This window comes from Nothobranchius furzeri, chromosome 14, assembly GCF_043380555.1.
Source record: "Nothobranchius furzeri strain GRZ-AD chromosome 14, NfurGRZ-RIMD1, whole genome shotgun sequence".
NCBI lineage: Eukaryota > Metazoa > Chordata > Actinopteri > Cyprinodontiformes > Nothobranchiidae > Nothobranchius > Nothobranchius furzeri.
Window position 1 is genome coordinate 40,749,200 of NC_091754.1, and position 22,162 is coordinate 40,771,361.

Genomic DNA, 22,162 nt, shown 5'->3' on the forward strand with positions numbered 1-22,162 from the left:
CAATTCTGCTCTGTAAATAGTTTTCAAATAAACAATACACATAGCAACTTCTGATCAATCCATATCAATTTCAGATTTAAAATAATCTATTGATGCAAACCACACCACTAATTTCCAAATAATACATAAGAGGTGCATTCATCTGCGTGTCTCCTTTGATCCGCATTAGTGATATTTTCAGCACCAGAACAATGAAGCAAAGAAACAGATTCCTGAGTTTATGTTAGTAATGTTATGCATTAGGTGCATCTAACCTGTTCTATTTTTCTCTGAAATGAGATCAAATCAGTGCTTCTATGGGTTGTCTCCTCTCTGCACTAGAAAAATGTACTTTATTATAATGTTCACTGTAATGCATCTTGATGTTCTTAACAAACAAATTAAATCAAAGATATTGGTCAATAATGCCAAATATGTAAATTTGTGTTTCAGTCATTTTTACACTAGCTTAAAAATACTTCATTAAGTCTACTTGTCATGTTCTGTGTCCCTTTGTTCCCCAGCCCCTCCAGTTCCCACTCCAGGTTCTCCTTTTGTGTTTCATAACGGCCTCATGTGTCCTTTGTCTGCGTCTCATTTATGTGTCTCTTTGTGTTCCTCATTTGTCCCCTGGTCTTCAGCCTTCCAAATATATCTCTCAGGTCCTGTGTTCCTTTAGTCCCCTCTGCAGCCAGTCATCCCTCTGCAGTGTTTATAGTTTCAGCTTTTCATTTTATTAGTCTCTTTTATATGTTTTGTCCCACCAGTCTTTGTAGTTTTCCTTCCATTTAGAATATTAGTTATGTGGTTGCTTTTCTTGTTTTTAGGTTTTACTCTTAGGTCATGTGAGTTCCCTCCCTGATTAAGTATTGCTTTCACCTGGTCCTCTCCCCACACACCTGCAGCTCATCTGCCTCCCATCATGCCCCAGTGTATTTAAGCCCTGTCTTGTCTCAGTGTCTGGTTGGTCCATTGCTGTTTGTCAGCGGAGTTTTGGTGTTCTGTGCAAGTTTCCGGTCTCGTTCCCAGTCTGTGCTCTAAGTGAGCTTTTTCTCCTGTTCCTGGATCTTTGGTTTTTGGTTCCCTGCCTTGGGATTTATTTTTATTTTGGACTCATCCTAAAATGAAAGGATTTTCTTTATATCAACTCCTGTCTCGTGTCATCCTGGGTATCTGCGTTTTGGGTCCAAACCATCCTCTCATCGTGACACTACTAAGCAGGGGTGTAGAAACGTGTTTAATAGGGCCAGCCCAGTAATGATCTTGGACCAAAATACAGGGGGCAGAAAGTCAAATAAAGGGGGCAAAAGGAGATGGTTTTCCAGACACCAAGAAAAATTAAATGCCAAATCCCCCTTGCAAAGTGTGTCACTGAGAGTTTAAAACAAAAAAAAAATCCTAGGGGAAACACTGACTTGGTTGGAGTTATAAATTAAAGCCGAGTCATCTGATGCAGCATTTTTCAAGCATCCCAGTGCTTGAGGCTGTGTTTATGATTATTGTCCAGTAAACCTTGCACAGATGTCGTTATCCCCACATCACGGTGTTCTCACTGGATACTGCTCTAGCTCACTGTCTTAATATCCTATAAAAGAAGTCAAATGCACAGATCTGTTTGTTTATCGGACAGTTTATGTTTAGTTGACGCTGTCATCACAAAGCAACATCAAACCGTTTGCTTTAACAACAGGGTGAAAACTAAGTGAGGGACAGTGAAAGGCAACTGAAGCCAAAAGCATTGGGAATGAACTGATTATTCTCAGGAGGTCTATAATGCAGTCATGGGCTTAAAGGAAAATAAGGCATGTGGTAGGGATACTATTTCTGCAGAACACCTTTGGTTTTAAATCAAAACATGGTACAGACATGTGCAATCTTGCTTTGAAAGAGATTTTAGATTTGGGTTTTATTGACAAATCAAAGGCTTTTGATGGTGTAAACCACAAAAAGTTGTTGTTGAAGTTCCAGGACAGGGGGTTTCCTAAGTCACTCACCAGTCTATGTATGTTAAACGGGGTGCTTGTGTGCCCTGCAGTTCAGCACAGTATGTAGTGGTTATTGGAGTCTAAGAACAGCTTAATCCTGTCTCTTGACAAACCTCACAGAGTTCTGTTGATTGATTGATTGATTGATTGATTAGTGGGAAAGTTGTGCTTTTGAATTATTCAAGTGTAACCAATGCAACGCCCAGATAGGTCTAAATCCTGGACCACCAATTTCATTTTTGCCAGCATTATGACTACCCAGTCAACTGGCAGTGATGTCATCATATTTCCAAATAACCTGTAAAAGCACAGGAAAATGCCTGATATAGCTAAGTGCACTTGGCTGACAGTGTTTATCAAATCATTCAGAAGGATGTCCACAAGTGGTTGGGCCAACTGGACCGGTTTAGACTAGGAGAACCCTCAGGTCTGGCTCCCAGGCATGACCCCAGTAACCTTCAGAGTTGGTTACTTTGGTGGACAATCGATGCTTTCATATCTGTGCCAGTACAGCCTGGGCTGGGTAGCTTATTTAGTTTCACATCTGGGTAATCTGTGTGTTTTCCGTTCTGAGGTGACTCTTTTTTTCAGTCCTCTTCATCGGTGGTCTGACTGGGACTGAGGTGACACTACACTCATTTACCAGCTGAACTTCACACCTACTGCAGGTGTCAAGTATAATCAGCCAGCAGGGGCCAGCGAGGGCTTCGCACATGTAGTTCATTAAGATTATGGATGATAATGATTTGGAGAAGACATCTCACCGTCTGCAGCAGTGTGTTATGGGGACATGCACAGTGGTATCAGTGAGAGACCAGGGAGCAAATTAATAAAATAATGTGGTTCAGAGTCTCCAAAAGCCTTTCTTTATCTTATTAAGGAGGACGCCACAGACGTTTCCAGACATCTTTTGTGCCACCCGCATGCTCAGGGATTTCTGGATTCTGGAGAAGTTCGTAGGAACCATATAATGTGAACAAAAACCACCCATACGAGCCAGACTGACAACACCCAGCCCCGACAGTACTGACCCAGATGTGGAAGTGCCTCAGATGGCTTCTAGGATAAAAGGGGCAGCCATGCTCACCATGTACCATCACGCGATTGGTAACAGCAGCCTATGTTAGCGCTACACAAGAGTAAGGCATCTACATGGCCAAGATTTTACACAGAAAAATCTCAACAGAGCTAATATCACACAACTTTTTGCTGGGATCATGTAGATATGACATCACTGTATTATGATGTCCTTGACAGAAACTAATATATCTAATATAAAACAATGTTTCTGTCTTTCCTCCCATGTCAACAATGAAAAGCTGGGCACCACAGTGATGAAGATAAATTCCAAGCAGAGGTTCTTACCATTAAAGCTGACAGCACGGATGTGAGCCAGTAACTCCTTTCCATCGATGTTGGCCATGCGTGGACACAGGCCGGGGTATCCAGCACAAAGCTCGCGATGCATGTGGTGCAGAGCATGAGCCATGGCATAAACGGCATCCATCACAAACTGAACCTTCCCTTCTTGCTCATAGATCGATTCACGGCCAACTTTTTCCAACCCTGGAAGAAAGTCAGAGTTTAGTTTAGATTTACTTAAGAGGTCCTTCACTCGTATTTGAATGCATCTGCAGTGGTCTCTACTAGGAATGAAGGCTTTGTAAGTCATACTCTTGTGTTTGTTTCACCCAGAGGAGAAAGTAGCTTCAGACGACAGGATGTGGAGTTTTATTTCCTGATATGTAGACATCTCTCCTCTGATTGGCTGACAGCAACACGACTCTACCACTGACTCTGTTTGATCTGCAACGTTGATGTTTTATCTCCATAAATAACTTAAACATGGATGAGTTCTGCTATGTGGTGGAGTTGCTAATGCTAACGAGGAGCTTCTACAACAGTCATGAGCAAAGATGGGTGAATTCATGAACATTAGTCAGATCAACAGTGTGATGTTGATCTGACTAATGTAAAACATCAGTGTTCACGGGTTTGTTTTTGTTTCACCTGGTGATAAAGCCCCTAATATCGTATTATTATTGCTGATGGTAAACTGCCACTGCCTATAATTCATGGGGCTTGAAACAGAAGCACCAACACAGCAAAAATCAACTCTTTACATAAACATAATGCAGATTCTGGTAAAAACCTATAAAATTCTTGTAATCAAACTGGAGTACATCTGGCAGAATATTTAAAAGCACCAAAGCTGTGAACACAATTCTTTCCTTAAACTTTATCCACGACACTAATTAAGCCCACATGATGTGCAGCAGCGTGTCAGAGCTCACATCCTGGTTGTGTACTGTATGTCATAACATCAAACAGAATTGTTTAAGAGTTTTAGAAACTCAGTGAAACATCTAGTCAGCTTCTTCGTTTTAACTTCAGAGGTTTCGTAACTGTAGTAAAGCACGTCAAAAGTGCAGTAAACTGCTGCTTGATCGCCAGTTATATAACCTTCTAAAGACAAAACAAATCAGTTAGGTGATGATAGATGAAACTGTGACCCAGAGGTAATGACAGTTTGTTCAAAAATGACTTTTAAATAACTACAGAGGTGGGATGCTCACCAGACAGCTCCACAAGGGCCTACCTCTTCGGCATCTTGTCACTTACAGGGTGGATGTTATCGCTACTCCAAAGGATGGACGCATGCAGTTTCCACCTCCAGCAACACAAGCTCTTTCAGTTAGATTTGGAAATTAAAAATACAGCAGACTACTTTTAGAGACAGTGATGTTAGGAGTAAACACGGTAATCTGCTGGGTCTGCATAGACTTACATTAACAGAGTCATAGGTTCTGTTGATAATCACCAACAAAAGTCAGCAGGAGATTCAGAGGATTAACCATGTTTCTAAGCACATCTCAAAGCTCAGGCAGCACTGACGACACAACCTCTGTTTAATTAGAGGTGATTGGATAAAAATGGACTGTTTACATGTAATAAAGGGTACATTTGACTTTTTTCCTAAAGTTATTATGTTGCGAGTCCCACATGCCAAAGACAGTGGCAAGTACGGGGTCAAAAGGTGAGCCACACTGGACTGGCTTGTGCGAGCAAAATCAGCCAGCCGACAGGAGCTGTGCTGCAGGTCAAAAAACTGTGGTCAGAAACAAGGGTCACACAAGGGTCACAGGGACAAGAGGACAGAACTGGGCGAAGGGTCAGGAGACTGACCCCACCTCTTTGCCCCACCCCTGGCTTGGAAAGATGGGATTGGAGGAGAACAGAGTGAAGACAAGCCCATCAGATCCAGAAGCCTTCTCTGGAACATTGGAGAGAAACTGAAGAATGCTGCAAAAGATGATGTAATGACCTGTGTTAAGAAGAATGCTGCATGTAGTGAAAATGACACCAAATGTTTTGTGTTGAGCTACAAAGTGTGTATCTGGTAAATGACCCCATGACCTTAAGCTGGTCCAGGAAGGGTATATAAGAACAGCTCTGAACAGCAGAGATGGATTGGGAGAGCGGACAGCAGCTGGGGCAGAGGACAAGAAGAGACAGAGCAGATTTGGAGGGGTCATCCCCTGTCCAAGCCTGGATGGGGGATGACAGAAGAGACTCTTAGGAGAGAAAGAGAGAGAGGGAGAGTTTTGGGGAGATTCTGAGAAGACAAGAGCTGGTGTAAACTAACTCTTATTTAATCATTTTGAACTAATTCCTCCGTGGGGGATAGCAGTTGTTTTTTCATCTACCCATTTTTGTATTTTGATTTTGTAATAAACCTTTTTTGAAAAAGAAACATAATCCTGATTCTTTCAGGTTTTCTCTAAAGCTTCACGAGTGGGGGCTCTGATCATTAATTGCACAGAGGTAAGCACATTAATTATGGGTTCTGGAATTATCAGGACTTACTTTACGGTTTGTGACAGATTGATATAAAGAAACCTTAAGATAACGGGATTGCTTAAAAAGAAGTGAGCTACTACAGAAGGAAAGGTCTTACATATTATTTCACCTTTAAAATAAAAGATATGATTCTAACTTAGGACGCCCAAACCAGGATCTAATACTATAATACTCACCGACATCCCCATCGAACCCTGATGGATGCACCGTCTCATAAGTTCTAACGGAACTGGGTTTTAAAGGAACCGGTAAATGGGACGGGAACGTGACATGGCGCCCAACGTGGGGCTACGGAGTGAAGGTCTAAATATTAGATACCGGGCTATCTGACGTAGAACTGTCTTTTAGGCTGATAAAAGCTTGCGCGCTAAGGACCTATTAAGCTTATAACCTTGGAGTGAAAACCGCACCAGTTTCTCGAAAAGGAAAGAAATCTGGGAGACCGGACGATTAACTTAAAAAGGTATAAAGAAAATACGGCATTCCGACGCAAGAAAAGCCAAGGATAAAAGCTAGGCAAAAAATAAAAATAAATAAAGAATAAGAATAAAAAATAAGACGTGAAAACGAATAAAAATAAAATAAATAAAAATAAGAAAAACTTTTAACCAGCCATGGCAGATAGATCTTTCAGTATCCTGTAACCGGAGCTTTCAGAATGAGGCTGGAAAAGCTAGTATGGAGCTGCGGCGGGGCGCTGTCCTGGTGCTGAGGCACAAGTGAGATGCGATTAAACGTCATGGCTGGATTAAAATCTAGTGAAGGACTGATATGTAAGAATCTGTGTGACTTGGGCCTCGTTTCTGGTAACACGGGGAGGTATTTGTCACAAACTGTAAAGTAATCATGTTTCCTAGCTTCACAGAATCTCCTGTCGGGCATCGTCACGCGCAATGGAGGCTGGAAGCCGGGAACATGTATAATGTGTGAACCTCTGTGTCGGGGCTCCGTGAGGGGAGAAGCCGTGCCGCCTGTAAAGGGGACGGACTTATAACTGGGAGCATTGGAACTCTGCTCCAATTAAACTTTGTTTTTAGAGGATCTGCTTGAGACAAGCACCTAGCTTCCACTCTCGGCAGCCTGCAGATATGAGAAGAGACAGCTGAACAGAGAAAAAGCACTCAGTCAGCTGAGCAACAAGTGACAAGCAGAATGTGCAGGATGTGGTGACATCACCCCTCCCCCTACTAGTTCTGTTGAGAAGGGAGAGTCCTGAACTAACAGCTCCGTATGATTCTGACCTGACAGACAGCTACACTAATAATGCGTAAGCATCTTTAACCTTGCCACAATTGGTGTTGTTGGCAGGATCCATGTAGTACTGTCAAGTAGGTCCGTGGATGTGAAGTTTGTGGCACCCTGCACGAGAGCACGAGGACGCGCTTGTGGAAAGAAGGGAGGAAGATGTGACAGTGTGAGCGTTCTGTCACAATGTCTTAATTGATAATGCGCCCTGGCCACTTAGTTAAGGGGATGTCCCTTTGGCTGAGTGGTAAGAGCGCATGACTCCCACCCTGGAAGTCTCGAGATCGAATCCCGCCCGGTCCTTTTTTATCCACCTTGCCACACTTTATAATTTTTAGCGTAAGCTTCCCACCTGCAGCTGCAAGCAGAGTTAGCTTGTTGCTGTTCAGGTGTGTGAGGAGAATATTTGAAGCTCTGCAGTAAAAAATGTCTCCAGTCTGGAGGGAGAGAGTCTGCTTGAAGGAGGAGACTGAGATGTTCCAACCAGCAGCTCAGCTGACCAGATGGCAGTAGAAACTGGTGGAGAAGCAGGAACCCAGTTCTGAACCCTCATGAACAAACATCTGGTTCTTCAGAGACTGAAGTGAGTGATGATGATGATGATGGTGTGTATCTGGACTCTGAGCTAGACAGACTCTGGGTCTGAGACTGGAGATGAAGATGATCCAGAGGAGGAGGCAGCCCCACCCCAAAGAAGGCTGTTGCAGTCCCCTGGCTAGATTTTTCTCGCATGGGGGATGTTGCGAGTCCCACATGCCAAAGACAGTGGCAAGTACGGGGTCAAAAGGTGAGCCACACTGGACTGGCTTGTGCGAGCAAAATCAGCCAGCCGACAGGAGCTGTGCTGCAGGTCAAAAAACTGTGGTCAGAAACAAGGGTCACACAAGGGTCACAGGGACAAGAGGACAGAACTGGGCGAAGGGTCAGGAGACTGACCCCACCTCTTTGCCCCACCCCTGGCTTGGAAAGATGGGATTGGAGGAGAACAGAGTGAAGACAAGCCCATCAGATCCAGAAGCCTTCTCGGGAACATTGGAGAGAAACTGAAGAATGCTGCAAAAGATGATGTAATGACCTGTGTTAAGAAGAATGCTGCATGTAGTGAAAATGACACCAAATGTTTTGTGTTGAGCTACAAAGTGTGTATCTGGTAAATGACCCCATGACCTTAAGCTGGTCCAGGAAGGGTATATAAGAACAGCTCTGAACAGCAGAGATGGATTGGGAGAGCGGACAGCAGCTGGGGCAGAGGACAAGAAGAGACAGAGCAGATTTGGAGGGGTCATCCCCCGTCCAAGCCTGGATGGGGGATGACAGAAGAGACTCTTAGGAGAGAAAGAGAGAGAGGGAGAGTTTTGGGGAGATTCTGAGAAGACAAGAGCTGGTGTAAACTAACTCTTATTTAATCATTTTGAACTAATTCCTCCGTGGGGGATAGCAGTTGTTTTTTCATCTACCCATTTTTGTATTTTGATTTTGTAATAAACCTTTTTTGAAAAAGAAACATAATCCTGATTCTTTCAGGTTTTCTCTAAAGCTTCACGAGTGGGGGCTCTGATCATTAATTGCACAGAGGTAAGCACATTAATTATGGGTTCTGGAATTATCAGGACTTACTTTACGGTTTGTGACAGATTAATATAAAGAAACCTTAAGATAACGGGATTGCTTAAAAAGAAGTGAGCTACTACAGAAGGAAAGGTCTTACATATTATTTCACCTTTAAAATAAAAGATATGATTCTAACTTAGGACGCCCAAACCAGGATCTAATACTATAATACTCACCGACATCCCCATCGAACCCTGATGGATGCACCGTCTCATAAGTTCTAACGGAACTGGGTTTTAAAGGAACCGGTAAATGGGACGGGAACGTGACAATTATAGTTCTACAGTTACTTCAAAACAGGTTTATGTAAATCTCTCTCACATAAAGCAGCCTCGCCAGTTTTATTCTTGACAGTTTCAGTACCTGTAAATATTTCTGATAAAAAAATACTTAATAAATGATCTCATTATATGTTTTATATCAGAAATGTCTACCTTTCAGAAAGAAGATCTAAACTAATGACTCGAGGATTAAACCCAAAGCATCCTACAAACGCTTAGCCAATGTTGTTGGAAACTCAGAATCCTTCTCAATAAAAAGACAATTTTATCATGAAATAACAAACAAACAAACAAACACGCAAACACTCCCTGGACTTGAATATCTACCAGTTTATTACTTCTTTTTCCTTTCTGTTTAAAAACAACTGCCTTGAATGAATTGGCTCCTGGCTTCCCAAGCAGGATGAGGTCACCACACAGATCCACTGATGTCCAAAGGGACTGAAATGAAAACAATCCCTTAGTCTGGAAATACTAAATAGAACAATAGGGCCCATTGGTCAGTCAAAACCTTTTGAGTCTTTGGTAGAAAATGTTATCTTGTGCAAAAATATGAAAACTGATAGAACATCTGAACGCTGCAGTACACTTTCTACTAGCAGCAATGTACCAAAACTTATTAGTTTGATACAAATCTTGAAGGTGACTGGATGTCCAGTCCTTTACTCTGACTCTGAAACAGAACATCTCTCTATCTTACCTCTCTGGACACACCTGCATGCCCCATGCACAAAAACAAACCCAACTAATTATAAATCTCAATCAATGGAGGCAGACAAAGAATCTATAGGCTGCAGAGATCAGGGACAACTCAGGCCACAAGGTCTCAACATGACCTTCAGACAAACATGCAGTCCAGACTAGAGTGTGTGCTTGTGTGTGTGTGTGTGTGTGTGTGTGTGTGTGTGTGTGTGTGTTGACAGCAATTATGTGTGCCCTACTACCAGTGTGCCTGTCAAATGACTCCCTAGCCTTCTTCCAGTTTCTGAACCCCTGAGAAATAAAGGTATGTTCAGTTTTTTGCCATTGTTGAAATGTTCTTTTTAAAAGCAGTTGTGCAGCAAAAGCACAAAACTCCTTTTATTTCAGGACTGTAATGCAGCCAGGGGAAGATTTTGAACCAGCTCTTCTGGAAGTGAAGAGTGCGGTTTGGCAGAGTTTGTGGCTCAAATAGCTGTGCTGCCAGTTGGTATGGGGAACTTGGACCTTCAACTGTATGGATCTCCTGGTCTGCATGTGGAGGGTTATCCTGCTTCCCCGCATCAGTAGCTGATGCCTCGACCTATAATGTAATTATTCAGTTGGCATTAGTTTCTTTACATAGTTCTCAGAAATGTTTTGATTCTACAGTGTTCTCCAGCTGGTCTACTATTGCTATTATGTTATATACACAACTTACTTTTCTGTTTGTATTTTAGTAGTAATTGTAGTGTTGTGGATCTATCTGTTGTTTTAATCAAATCTGTTTTCCTTCCACATGTGTTCCATTGTGCTGTGAAGCGAAGCAGTCTTAGATAAGAGGGAGCTTGCGAGGCACCTTGGGCAAGCACATTATCTTTCTTGCAGATTAAAGCCCCAGTTAAGTCTTATGTCTCCATGTGACCCGATACTGATGAGGACGACCTGAAGATGGAAAACAGACCATTTCCGGAGGCTACACATGTAGATAATGTAGTCAAAGCCAACTTCTAAAAAAGATATTCATTCACTTTATTACAAGCAGCTCTTTTAAATCAGAGTTTTGCCTCAGTTTGACACATAGAAACATATTTTAGGCAATAATTCTGAACAAGTGATGAGCAGAAATATTTACTTAAACTTCACAGAAAACTGCAGGCTGCATCATATCATTCAGGGTGAATGAGCAGTTTTCATGGTGTGTACACACAGACCTGTAAAACCCATCACTTTGTTAAAAAACAGCCTTTAACCACACACACACACACACACACACACACACACACACACACACACACACACACACACACACACACACACACACACACACACACACACACACACACACACACACACACACACACACACACACACACACAGATTGCTGACTCAGGTATTTGTTTGTGCGAGAACTCTCCCAAAGCTCCTTAAACTCAATATGGAGCCTCTAACACAATCATGTGAGATCCCACTCCTGACAGCAGGGCCTGATCAAAGCTCAGGAAAACTCTGGCTCCATTAACACCAAAGCAGATGAGACGCTGCAGCTTTTCTCAGAGTGCTGATGCCGCTCTTGTTCTCTTTCACTCCATTCTGCAGCTGGAGGGAAGCTGTCACATACCTGCATTTCACCCAAAAACTTACTATAAATCCAAGTTTGTGTGTCAGGCATATTTGTAAAGAACTGTCCCTCATTGTCCTGCCACCAAACAGAGAAAGGCCTCCTGAGAACAACAGAATCACACGCAGCTGCAAAGACTCTCCTGTCAACAGGGTGCTTCAAACAGGACAGAATCACATTCAGCCGCTTCCCCCATCTGTCCCCGTGGAGCCCGATTACAATTTAGGCTGCACTTTCTTTACTCATTTTAATCAAGGTCCACCACCTTTAAAGTAATCTAATCGGATTAGATTTGTGCCAATAGGATCAACAAAAACACTTTGAAGATCAAACAAATATTAAGACATCAATAGAAAAAAATCGTTTCTAAAGTAAAACTTACTATCTGAATAAACTTCTTAAAATGAGTAACAATGTTTCCTTCTTCTGTTTGCCTCTATGTGTCTTTGTTATCAGTTTCCTTTGTTTCATTCTCACATTCCAGGGTGGCCTTTTATTGTGGGCAGTATAAGGTACACCTGTGCACTCCTCATGATGTTGGATCAGCATCTTGATGTGGCACACCTGTGAGGTGGGATGGATTATCTCAACAAAGTAGAAGTGCTCACTATCACACTTTTAGACTGATTTGTGAACAACGTTTGAGAGAAATTGTAATATTGTGTATCTGGAATGAATTTTAGATCTTTAAGTCCATCTCATGAAAAATTGGAGCAGGGTGGGATCTTGTTTCCACTGTACAGTCACAGGTGGGAGGGAGGTGTTGGGAGAAGTGCAGAGAACATAGACTCCTGCAGGCTGATGACCTCACCAGGCTGAAGTCCACCAATCCAAGGGGGGGTGGGGTGGGGGGATGGTGGTGGTGGTGGTGGTGGTGGGGGGGGGGGGTAGGTCGGGTTTTCACAGCATCTGTCTGCATTCTTTCGTGGGGGTTTGTCGCCGGTCAAGGCTACCAGGGCGTCAGATTCGGATAACAAGTATTTGTTTGGGTCAGGCTGAGATAATTTTCCTCTCTGCCTTCAGTCTTTAAACTGATCATTCCAGTCCTTCAGTGAAGCCAATTTGGGTTTTTAAACCTGTCAATACCGTCCGGTGACTCTCTCCGAGATGACATCCATTTTGCGCACTAATACCGGTATCACAGCTAGAACATTGTCCAGCTTACGATTCACCTCGAGTAACGTCCCAGTCTGTGAAGTCTCCACACGGACGGTGCTTTCCGTGAGTGTGGGTCGCCCTCCAATCACTCCCGTCTTCCCAAATTTCCAGAAAACCAGAAATCCTCCCAATCATATCAGGAGAAATCCAGTGATCATCAGGCCAAATATCCACACGTCTTCGATATCCTCAATGGACAGCTGGGAGAGGTATATGATCTTCCATTCCTTCCAGGAATCCAGCATATACCCCTGGTGTGTCCCTTGTGGACATGTGGGAGCCCCCTGCTCCGTTCTCATTGTTGAAAAAAATCATATCAATCGCGTTGAATGATCAAATCCATGGTTAAAAATAGGGTTTTTCAGAAGAAATGCAGAGAAGCGCTTTGTGGGCAGACAGGACAAAGAGCCTTGGGAAAAAAAGATAAGGGAGCAAAAAGAGAAGCGTCTGTACTCCGTGAGTGCCAGGAAGAAATGAGTGTCTAACTGTGCGGTAGACACGTGTAAGTCAATAACTTGGCACTTTAGTGAATCTTAATTAAAATGTAAACATTCTGCTTTAAACTGCCAGTATTGTGCCGTCTTCAGGTAAAAACTCTGCACTGCATTTGAATTTAAATCCGCCATCCCTATTGGCTAAGAGGTACACTATGACGTTAGCTGGTACATTATTATGTCACAATGTCATTGTGAGCCTGTGTGTGTGTGTGTGTGTGTGTGTGTGTGTGTGTGTGTGTGTGTGTGTGTGTGTGTGTGTGTGTGTGTGTGTGTGTGTGTGTGTGTGTGTGTGTGTGTGTGTGTGTGTGTGTGTGTTTGTTAGCGGCTCAGCTCTCTCGGTCTGCCAGGCAAGAGCATTTGTTGCATTTTTCAAACTTGAAGTGGGAGTAGACTAAGACTGGTAGGGGGTGACTTGCTCTTTAAGTAAGGACACATTTACAGCATAAAAAGAAATAGTAAAGCTTACTAATATTTAGTTTCCCAAAACATGCAGCTGTTGTTATTGTTTTAATGAAGAAAATCTACCATATCCACAAGTATTTTTGTAAAAAAAAAATTACTGCAAATAAAATCAGGGATGTAAAAAAGTATTGAATTTGTTGGGAGCGGTGATGGTTAGCATTACGTACCGCTGAGGCCGTAGCTTACAGTAGTTAAAGTGATCAGGAAAAACAAAAGCATACAGGTAAAAATGGAAAAAAGGTCCAACGGACAAAGCTAGAGAATAAAAAATTAAATGCGAGAGAAAAGACGTGTGTACAAGATGATGTTTGTTTACAATTGTTTTCCGGGAAAGATAGCACTGTCATGGTCTGCCTCCTGCGTCTCCCTCATGTGTCTCCTTGTGTTCTCCATCCCTCTCTAGGTTTCCCTTATGTGTCTCCTTATCTGCATCCCTCCTCATGTACCTCCTTGTGTTCCCCAGGCCCCTCCAGGTTTTTCCCCCTTAGGTGTTTCCCCCAGGTTTCAGCATCCCTGTGTGTCCCCAACCCCCTCCAGGCTTTCTAGGTTTCCCATACGTTTTTCCTTAGACACCTTTTATCATCAGTCTTCTGTTAAGTGTTTTATCTAGTCTGTTTTCTCCCTCTAGTTCATTTTGCTCCCTTCCCCATTTTTAGGTCTGGTTTCCTCCCCTGCTCCATTGTGCCCCTCCTTTGTTTATTGGTCTCACCTGTACACAATTCCCTAATCACCCAGCCCTTGTAACTCCATCTGCGTCTCAGTGTGGTTGTTGGTCCATTGTCGTGTGTCAGCGTTGTTTTGTTCCCTCATCATTCTCTAGTGTTTGTGCTCAATATTGAGCTTTGGTTTTTTGGCTTCCTGAGTTTCAGTATTCAGGGTTGGCTTCCTGCATCTCTCAGCGTTTTTGTGCTACTACCTTAATAAAAGGATTTGACGTTTTTTTTTTTCAACCACTCCTGCATCTTGGGTCCTAACCTTCCCCAACTCACAGCGTGATAAACTGCACATGTTCAGCCTGTTAAATCTGATTTAATGCTTGCCGCGTGTATACTCACAGCATGGTCAGATCACTTCAATTAGTGTCCATATAAACAGAGATTTGGGATTTCTGATCAACCAAGATTTGAACCGGATAGGGGAAATTTGGCACATGTAACTTATGCCTCATGTGCACCCGGAGAAGATTAGAAGTACCTGGATGGGCTCGGCTAATGATTTTAACACTGGATGGTCGTCATTTGTATTGTTTTTTGACAATGTTTCTGTACTGTTTAATAATTTTAGTGATTGTTCCATTTATTTGTCTTCTAAAGTCATATTTGTCATTTGATATTGTGTCACATTGTAACCTATTTTAATAATAATAATAATAATAATAATAATAATAATAATAATGCATAGGTTTTAATAAAGCACTCTTAACAACTACTCAAAGACACTGTACAAATAAGGCAAACAAACTTGGTAAATGAATGAACTGAGAATAGGTTAACGTGATTTCAATGCTTGGTTGAATAAATGAGTCTCTTTTTCATTTTTTAGGCCAGTCAGCAGCACGTATGTGTTAAGGGAGGGAGTTCCTAATGCCTCCGATAGTGCGCAGAGAGCAGATTGGAGGCGGAGAATCTGAGATTGCGGGCAGGGGCGGATTTAGGGCTGAAGAAGATCCGGGGCTTAACACACACACACACACACGCGTGACACGCACTAGTCAACATCATATATATTTGTCTTGTACCACATAATTTTTAATCTGAAGCTACATATTAAGTATATTCAGGGCAGAGTATTGTTCCTGTTAGTGTTTAGTGTGAGATGATAGTAAATATTCCCTTTCTTTCTCCAACAACTGATAGTAAGCTAACTTTAGGCAAACCAACAGCACATCAAATATTTTCAAATAAGACTCACAAACCTGAGTCAACACCAGTCTCATCAAAGCTGGGGTTCTGTCGTTGTACTTTTTGTCTAAAAAACGCCCTTATGTCCGTCTTCACACATGCGTTTCAGGCAGAGAGTGTAGAAGATGCCGGCTGCTGAAGGGCTTCTTCTTCAGTGGTGGAGGCTCAGGCAGGCTGTATACAAACTACTGCTAGCTGCTCCCTCTCTGTTGGACTTTGGTACTGCATGTTACTTCCGCGTTTGAGATCCTGGGCTTTTCATAAAATATTCGGGGCTTGAGACCGAGTAGCCGGGCCTAACGCCGCCCCTGATTGTGGGTAGGGTGATGATGTTGTAAAAGGTCATAGAGGTTGTTGAGACTTTTAGAGGTGATGATGAAGGTGTTGAATTGAATGTGCTGTTGAACAAGAAGCTAGTAAAGGTTTTTAAACCAGAGTTATGTGTTCCTTAATACTGGTGAGTAAGAGAAGCATGACAGCTGAGCTTTGAACTTACCGAAGTTTCTTTAAGCATGTAAGAGGGAGACCATATAGTAGGCTGTTGCAATAGTCAATTCTGGAAGAGGTGAAGGCATGGATGAGGGTTTCTGCAGCCTTGAAGGATAGAATGAGCTGGAGACAGGCAATACAGTATGTATTTTGTAGTTGAAAATAGGCTATTTTATTGATGATGGTGGATGTGTGGTTGGAAGGAAAGGCTAGGGTCAAAGATGACCCCAAGGTTTCTGATTTGAGGGGGTAGAATGATTATATGACCATCAATAGTGAGCAAGAAGTCTTTACAGGAAGGTAGGAGGGATCTGGGTCCAGTAATGAGCAGTTTTAGGTTTGTTATCTTTTATTGAGTCTGATCCAGTGTTGCGGGATGGGTGGTGGGGATGGGTTGTGTTTTATGCAAGCTTTGACAGACTCATTAGGTCAGACCTGAACTCAATACCTGTATAAAAGACATGTGCACTCACACTAAATCAGTCAGACTCAAAGTTCACCATGGACAAGACCAGTTAACCCTTTGATGCATGAATCATGAAATGTTCAACCATGATTATTTAACAAAGTCTTTCATTCATCTTTAGGTGTGAATGAAACAAATTTCAACAAACATTTTTGTAACATTTAATAATTTACAAACAATTTATTACATGTCCAACTCAGTGGACAGCGTGCATTCTGAACATGAAATATGTTGGCTTGACTTACTGAAGTACAAATGGAGGGGCTCAAATGCAATAAAGTATTCAACCACTGTGCTTAATAGCAATAAATAAATAAATAAATAACAATGCTGAGTACCTGTCCACTGTAGTGACCATTATGCATCAAAGGGTTAAAGCTGCTTTCTGAAAATTTCCCCTTTCAGAAATGATGTATGATTAGTCAGAAATCCATAAAAGCGATTATCTCATTATGTACTGTGATATAATGTAAGCAATACGTCTATTTATTTATTTTTTGCTACTCACGCTCCTGCCCCACAGAGCTGCATGCAAAAGGAAACTGAGCGCCGACCAGAACTAACCAATAGCGTTAGACTGCTGCTTGGATGCTTCAAATTTAAGGAATACCTCGGCTGATGCAGAGTTGATTAACTTTTCACAGACAAGAAAATCTTTAAAATATTAATACATGAAAACACAACATGACATGAGAATAATACGTGTAAAACAACGTGTTTTAGCTCCGTTTGTCGGCTACAGAAGCACATTTATAAACAGAAACATGAAGTCACCATATTAAAAAAAACAGAGGAACAGAGTTTTTGTGTGATATGCTTGTCAGCCACTAGATGGTGTCATCGGATAAGAGAAATACTCCAGAAAGAAGCTTTAAGGGCCCCAGGGACCACATCTTAAGCCGGGCGTACACTGTGCGACTTTTTCACTTTTTTGAGCCGATTTTCCAGTCGTGCGAGAAGCCACGACATCGGGGCGAGTTTTGCGCCGAGCGGTCGTGTAGTGTACAGGGGGTTACGAGAGGCGATTAACACCACGTGACCAGCCGCCGATCAGCAGTCGTGAGGTCGCAGGGACTTCTGGTGTGTTTAATATTTCGCTCGTCCCTCGTGAGGGTATCGCACTGTTGAAGCGGCGCTGCGAGCAGCTGCGAGCAGCTACGATCCAAAAAGTATCAGAACCGCTCACGGCGCATGCGCGCGCAATCCTGCATCAACGCCGGCCGGTCGCTCGCTATTTCCCTAATAACACACGCTGTTCGTTTTTGTTTCTACACGTTTTTTTACTCACAAAGATTGTCAAGAAAGCGTGTTTGTCGTGTTCATGTCAAATTAAACTGATCACAAAACACAGATTCACTTTCTTTATTTCGTTTTCCTCATCCAACCCCCATAAATCCCTGTGTGTCCTCCTGCAGCACTCCCGAAGAACAACAGGCAAGACAAAAAAGTCTGACGTGTTGAGTAAAAACTGCTATTTTTAGCACATTTTTAGGGCCGACGTGTTGCTACCAGACGTACAGTGTGAGCAGTCAGGTCGCATGCGAGAACTGGGTCGTGCAGTGTGAGCACATGACTCGTGAGATCTGCTCTGCGAGGAAGTCGTACAGTTTGAGCTGAAGCTGAACGCTGCGAGTGAAAAAGTCGCACAGTGTACGCCCGGCTTTAGACAGAGGACTAGGTTGGCCAACATGACAATTAGTAAACAGCTTGGGCGGACAAAAACTGCTAGCATAATTTTTAGAAATGCAGAAAATTCAAATCTCACCATGTGGAGGTTCAGAGATCATTGGAAAGGTGAGGGATCAGCCCAGAGCTAATGAGTACAATGACAAGTACACCATCCAAAACGCAAAGCATGGTGGTGGAAACATCATGCCTTGGAGGTGCTTTTCTGCGTTGGTACAATATTACAGAGCTCTCCTCATTAGTTTTAGAGGTATGGTATGAATTAAGTTTTAGTTAAAGTTGGGGATAAGAATAGACTGGTTATGGTTGGAGTTAGGGTTAGGGTCGGGCACATCCAGTCACCAAAATGAATGGAAGTCAATGACGATCCACACAATGAATGCTAGACAAGAACGTGTGTGTGTGTGTGTGTGTGTGTGTGTGTGTGTGTGTGTGTGTGTGTGTGTGTGTGTGTGTGTGTGCGTGTGTGCATGCGTGTGTGCGTGCGTGCGTGCGTGTGTGTGTGTGTGTGTGTGTGTGTTCCTTTTTCCACCTATGGAATATTGCTAAGATTAGAAGTATCCTTTCCAGAAGTGATGCTGAAAAACTAGTTCATGCATTTATTACATCAAGACTGGATTACTGTAATTCATTACTCTCAGGAAGTCCACAGTATGTAGTTAAAAGTCTTCAGTTTGTCCAAAATGCTGCAGCTAGAGTTCTGATGAGAATTAAACAGAGAGATCATATCTCTCCTGTTTTAGCTTCCCTACATTGGCTACCTGTTAAATTCAGAATAGATTTTAAGATCCTTCATCTCACATATAAAGCTCTTAATAATCAAGCTCCATCATACATCAGTGACCTGATTGTTCCATACGTTCCTAACAGAGCACTTCGCTCTCAGACTGCAGGTTTACTGGTGGTTCCCAGAATATCTAAAATTAGGATGGGAGGCAGATCTTTTAGTTATCAGGCTCCTCTCCTGTGGAACCAGCTCCCAGCTTTAGTCTGTGAGGCAGACACCTTGTCTACTTTTAAGACTAGGCTTAAAACATTTTCATTTGATAGGGCCTGTGGTTAAAATCTGATGTTAGCCTAAATCTGGACAAGTGGGGGAGTAGAGGGAGGTGGAGTGTACAGTCGGTAAAGATGGCTCTCCCTTGCCCTGCCTCCAACATGCCTCCATCTAAAAGGCTAGGTTATCCAGAGTTATCTCTGTAGTTATGCTGCTATAGGCTTAGACTGCTGGAGGATACACTGACCACTTTCCACACTCTACTACATTCTTCTACAATTTGCTCTTTAACTGTATTATTTCCTGCCATTTCAGCTGCTAACTTTATTTTTTCTCTAAGTGATTTTCTCCCCAGAAGAAGCTACAATGATGTTCTGCTGAGCTGTGGTGGCCTCATGGAGGGGGCCATCATCTAGCACACTGCTGCTAACCACTTAAACATTCTCCCTCTCCTGATAATAACATTTTACTTTCTTTGACATTGAATGTGCTACTGCTAGTTTACCTGTTGAATTAATTATGGATTCACTAGAATAAATACAATAATGTTTATCTCTTACTAAATACAATTTTTACTAAGAAATCACAATGTAACCATCGAAACACTTCTTGGTATAAATGCTGTGTAGATGTGAAGTGCCTTGAGACAACTCTTGTTGTGATTTGGCGCTATGTAAACAAACTTGAATTTAATATAATTTAATTGAAGCAGGTTTTGGAATTTTTTTCCTGATATTGAAACATCTTTTCTCTGATTGGCTAACAGCAACATGACTCTGCTTTCGATGTTGATGTTTTATCTCCACAAATAACACAAGCCTGGAAGACCTCTGCTGTGTAGTGGAATTGCTAATGCTAACGGTTAGCTTCTACTAGCTGAGACGTTCTCTGCTGTTTCCTGGACGCTAAACCAACAACAGCCTTCCCGGCCTTGAGTCAAGATGGATGAGTCTGTAAATGTTAAGTGACAGTGTGACGTAGATCTGTCAGACTTTTCTAATCCTAGAGTTTCACCGTCTATTTTCTATCAGAAGCTAATGCAGAAGATAGGTGTAGGAGACTATTTTCATGTTAGACCTGCATGAAAAACTCAGAGTGACTCATCAGAATTGACAATAATAAATAAAAAAAAGTTATTTTCAGTCACCCACACCTTTAAAATTTCTTGTCAAAATTAACAGTTAAATTGTTGTTTGAAAGCTCATGTTTCATAAATATGTGTGCTGCGTGTTTTTAATATTATGTGCTGGGTTAGAGTTGGGGTATGGAGTCCTTTAGAGTCTGAGACGGTGTCGGGTTTGGATATAGATGGAGTGCTGCACAGTCTGGAGGTGAAGCTGTTGAGGTTTTCACTCCAGGGACATTTGTCAGACGCGTTAAATGCTTTCTAAGAGTAATTATCATGGTTTTTATCTCAGTCTGAGGGTGCACTTCCTCCTTTTAAGATCTGTTAAGGACCAGTTTTTATATTTTCTAATGTCAGTTCTCTGTTCTTTTTCACAGATTTTGATGATGTATGTTGTGGATTGTTGGTTGTGTTGACCTGTGTCTTACCTGTACATTTTTTAGGGAGACCAGGTTTCTTGCCATGCATCCCCAGCTTACAGCCAAAGTTTTCCTCCCAGAACTCAGCAAACCAGACGTTTCGCCGGTTGTTGGACAGAGAGCGGCTCTTGAAGTAACGATCAAACGCTACAGAGAAACAGGACTCATCACTCCAGCCCCAGCCTCCTCACACATATTAGTTATGAGGTTTAACGTGTAGCTGTCTCACCGTCCACAGATGTCCTCTTAGGCAGAATGGTCACGGCTCCCTCAGCCACCTGCTCTTGCTGGACCACTGGAGAAATCTTGGAACCCCAGCTGTCGGAGCCCACCCACAGGAAGTGTCCCGTGAGGTTGTGACGTTTTGCTGCGTCCAAGATTCGTCTTTCAGAATCACAGATGATTAAATCAACAAGAAAAACATTAAAGAACTGTTAACAACCTCTTTCCTTTTTCACCTTCATTTAAACAAAAATAGTTATATTACGAATGCTTCAGCTTTTTTGGTACCATGTTTTCAATCAAAATGGTAACATGTCCAAACAAAAAACATATGTAACAGACATTGGAATAAATCGGTGTGTCTGCAGATGACATGCAAGTTAATCTGTAGAACGTTACTGCATTATTACACTTTTTATTTGAATTGTTCACTTGTGTTTTTTTTCCCTTTTCGTTAGTAAATTGTATCCATAATAAAACAATTCCCAGATGCTTTTGTCCAAAGAAACTCCCAAATGAAGACAATGCTAAGTCAAAGCTAACAATTAGCTACTTATAGTGCATTTCCACTAATCTGTGTGGTTAATCTCTACACGGTTTGGGTGTTTTTTAATTACAACTGAGAAAGCGCTCTAGTGGGTGGGCTCATCAATGCTTGCTGGCGACCAAATGCTGAGTGTAAGGTGATCTGTAGGTGACAAAAACACAACACCACGTTGGCAGAAATAACAGGGATGTTTGTAACTTGTTCTCAGACTCTGAAAAGAAGAGGCCTGGAAAAGGCTGCAGTAAAGTAGAAAGCTCAGGAGTTTGGAATGACTCCACCCCCTAGCCTGTCAGTGGACACGAATCTTTGATCTCTCATTTTCGGCCTGGCTCGGTTGGCTTGGAACCGCACTGAATCGGGTTCTAAAAAGCAACCATATTACTGGTGCTGAGTGGGTAACCAGGTACTAATGAATGCAAAAGAAGGAAGAAGACTAGTCATGCTCTGTCTGAGGTGACAAGGCTGACAACATAGAAATAGAGTGCAAGCACAGAGGTAAGTGCGTGAAGAGAGTCCAGGAGAGTAACAAGGGATAGAGACAGTGTGGGTGCCACTAGGTGTTTCCTACAGCTAGACAGGGTCACCCTTATGCTGGTAGCTCATTCCTCCATTGTAGAACTACCCATAAAAAGGGTCTGGATTGTATTTAGCATGGTTTAGTGCTGATAATCCTTTGATGACCTGTTACGACCAAGGTTTGAGTTAAAATGAAGGATGGGCGTAACACAAAAAGCCAAGTGCAGGATGGGAAAATCCAAATACTGATTTAATATAAAAGGATTTGAAAATACTGGTACTCCCAAAATGGTTAAAACACACATTTATTCATATTGTTGGCTCCTGGGTTTTCAGATGTTAAACAGAATACTTTAAACTAGTGTTGTCAAAAAATCGATACCTAGATATAAATCGATGCTAAAAGTGGTATCTA

The 22,162-nt window shown here is 42.3% G+C and overlaps 1 protein-coding gene across 4 annotated transcripts in view; it reads right to left on the minus strand.

The window, feature by feature from the left end:
- Positions 1-22,162, minus strand: part of grm8b (glutamate receptor, metabotropic 8b) — a 175,899-nt gene that overhangs the window by 49,849 nt on the left and 103,888 nt on the right. For all 4 annotated transcript variants that reach the window (XM_015965651.3, XM_054746526.2, XM_054746525.2 and 1 more), the window contains 3 exons: positions 20,692-20,846; positions 20,472-20,609; positions 3,330-3,530 (listed from right to left, as the gene is read on the minus strand). In XM_015965651.3, the coding sequence (XP_015821137.1) occupies positions 3,330-3,530; positions 20,472-20,609; positions 20,692-20,846 (494 nt within the window). The remainder of the gene's footprint in view (positions 1-3,329; positions 3,531-20,471; positions 20,610-20,691; positions 20,847-22,162) is intronic.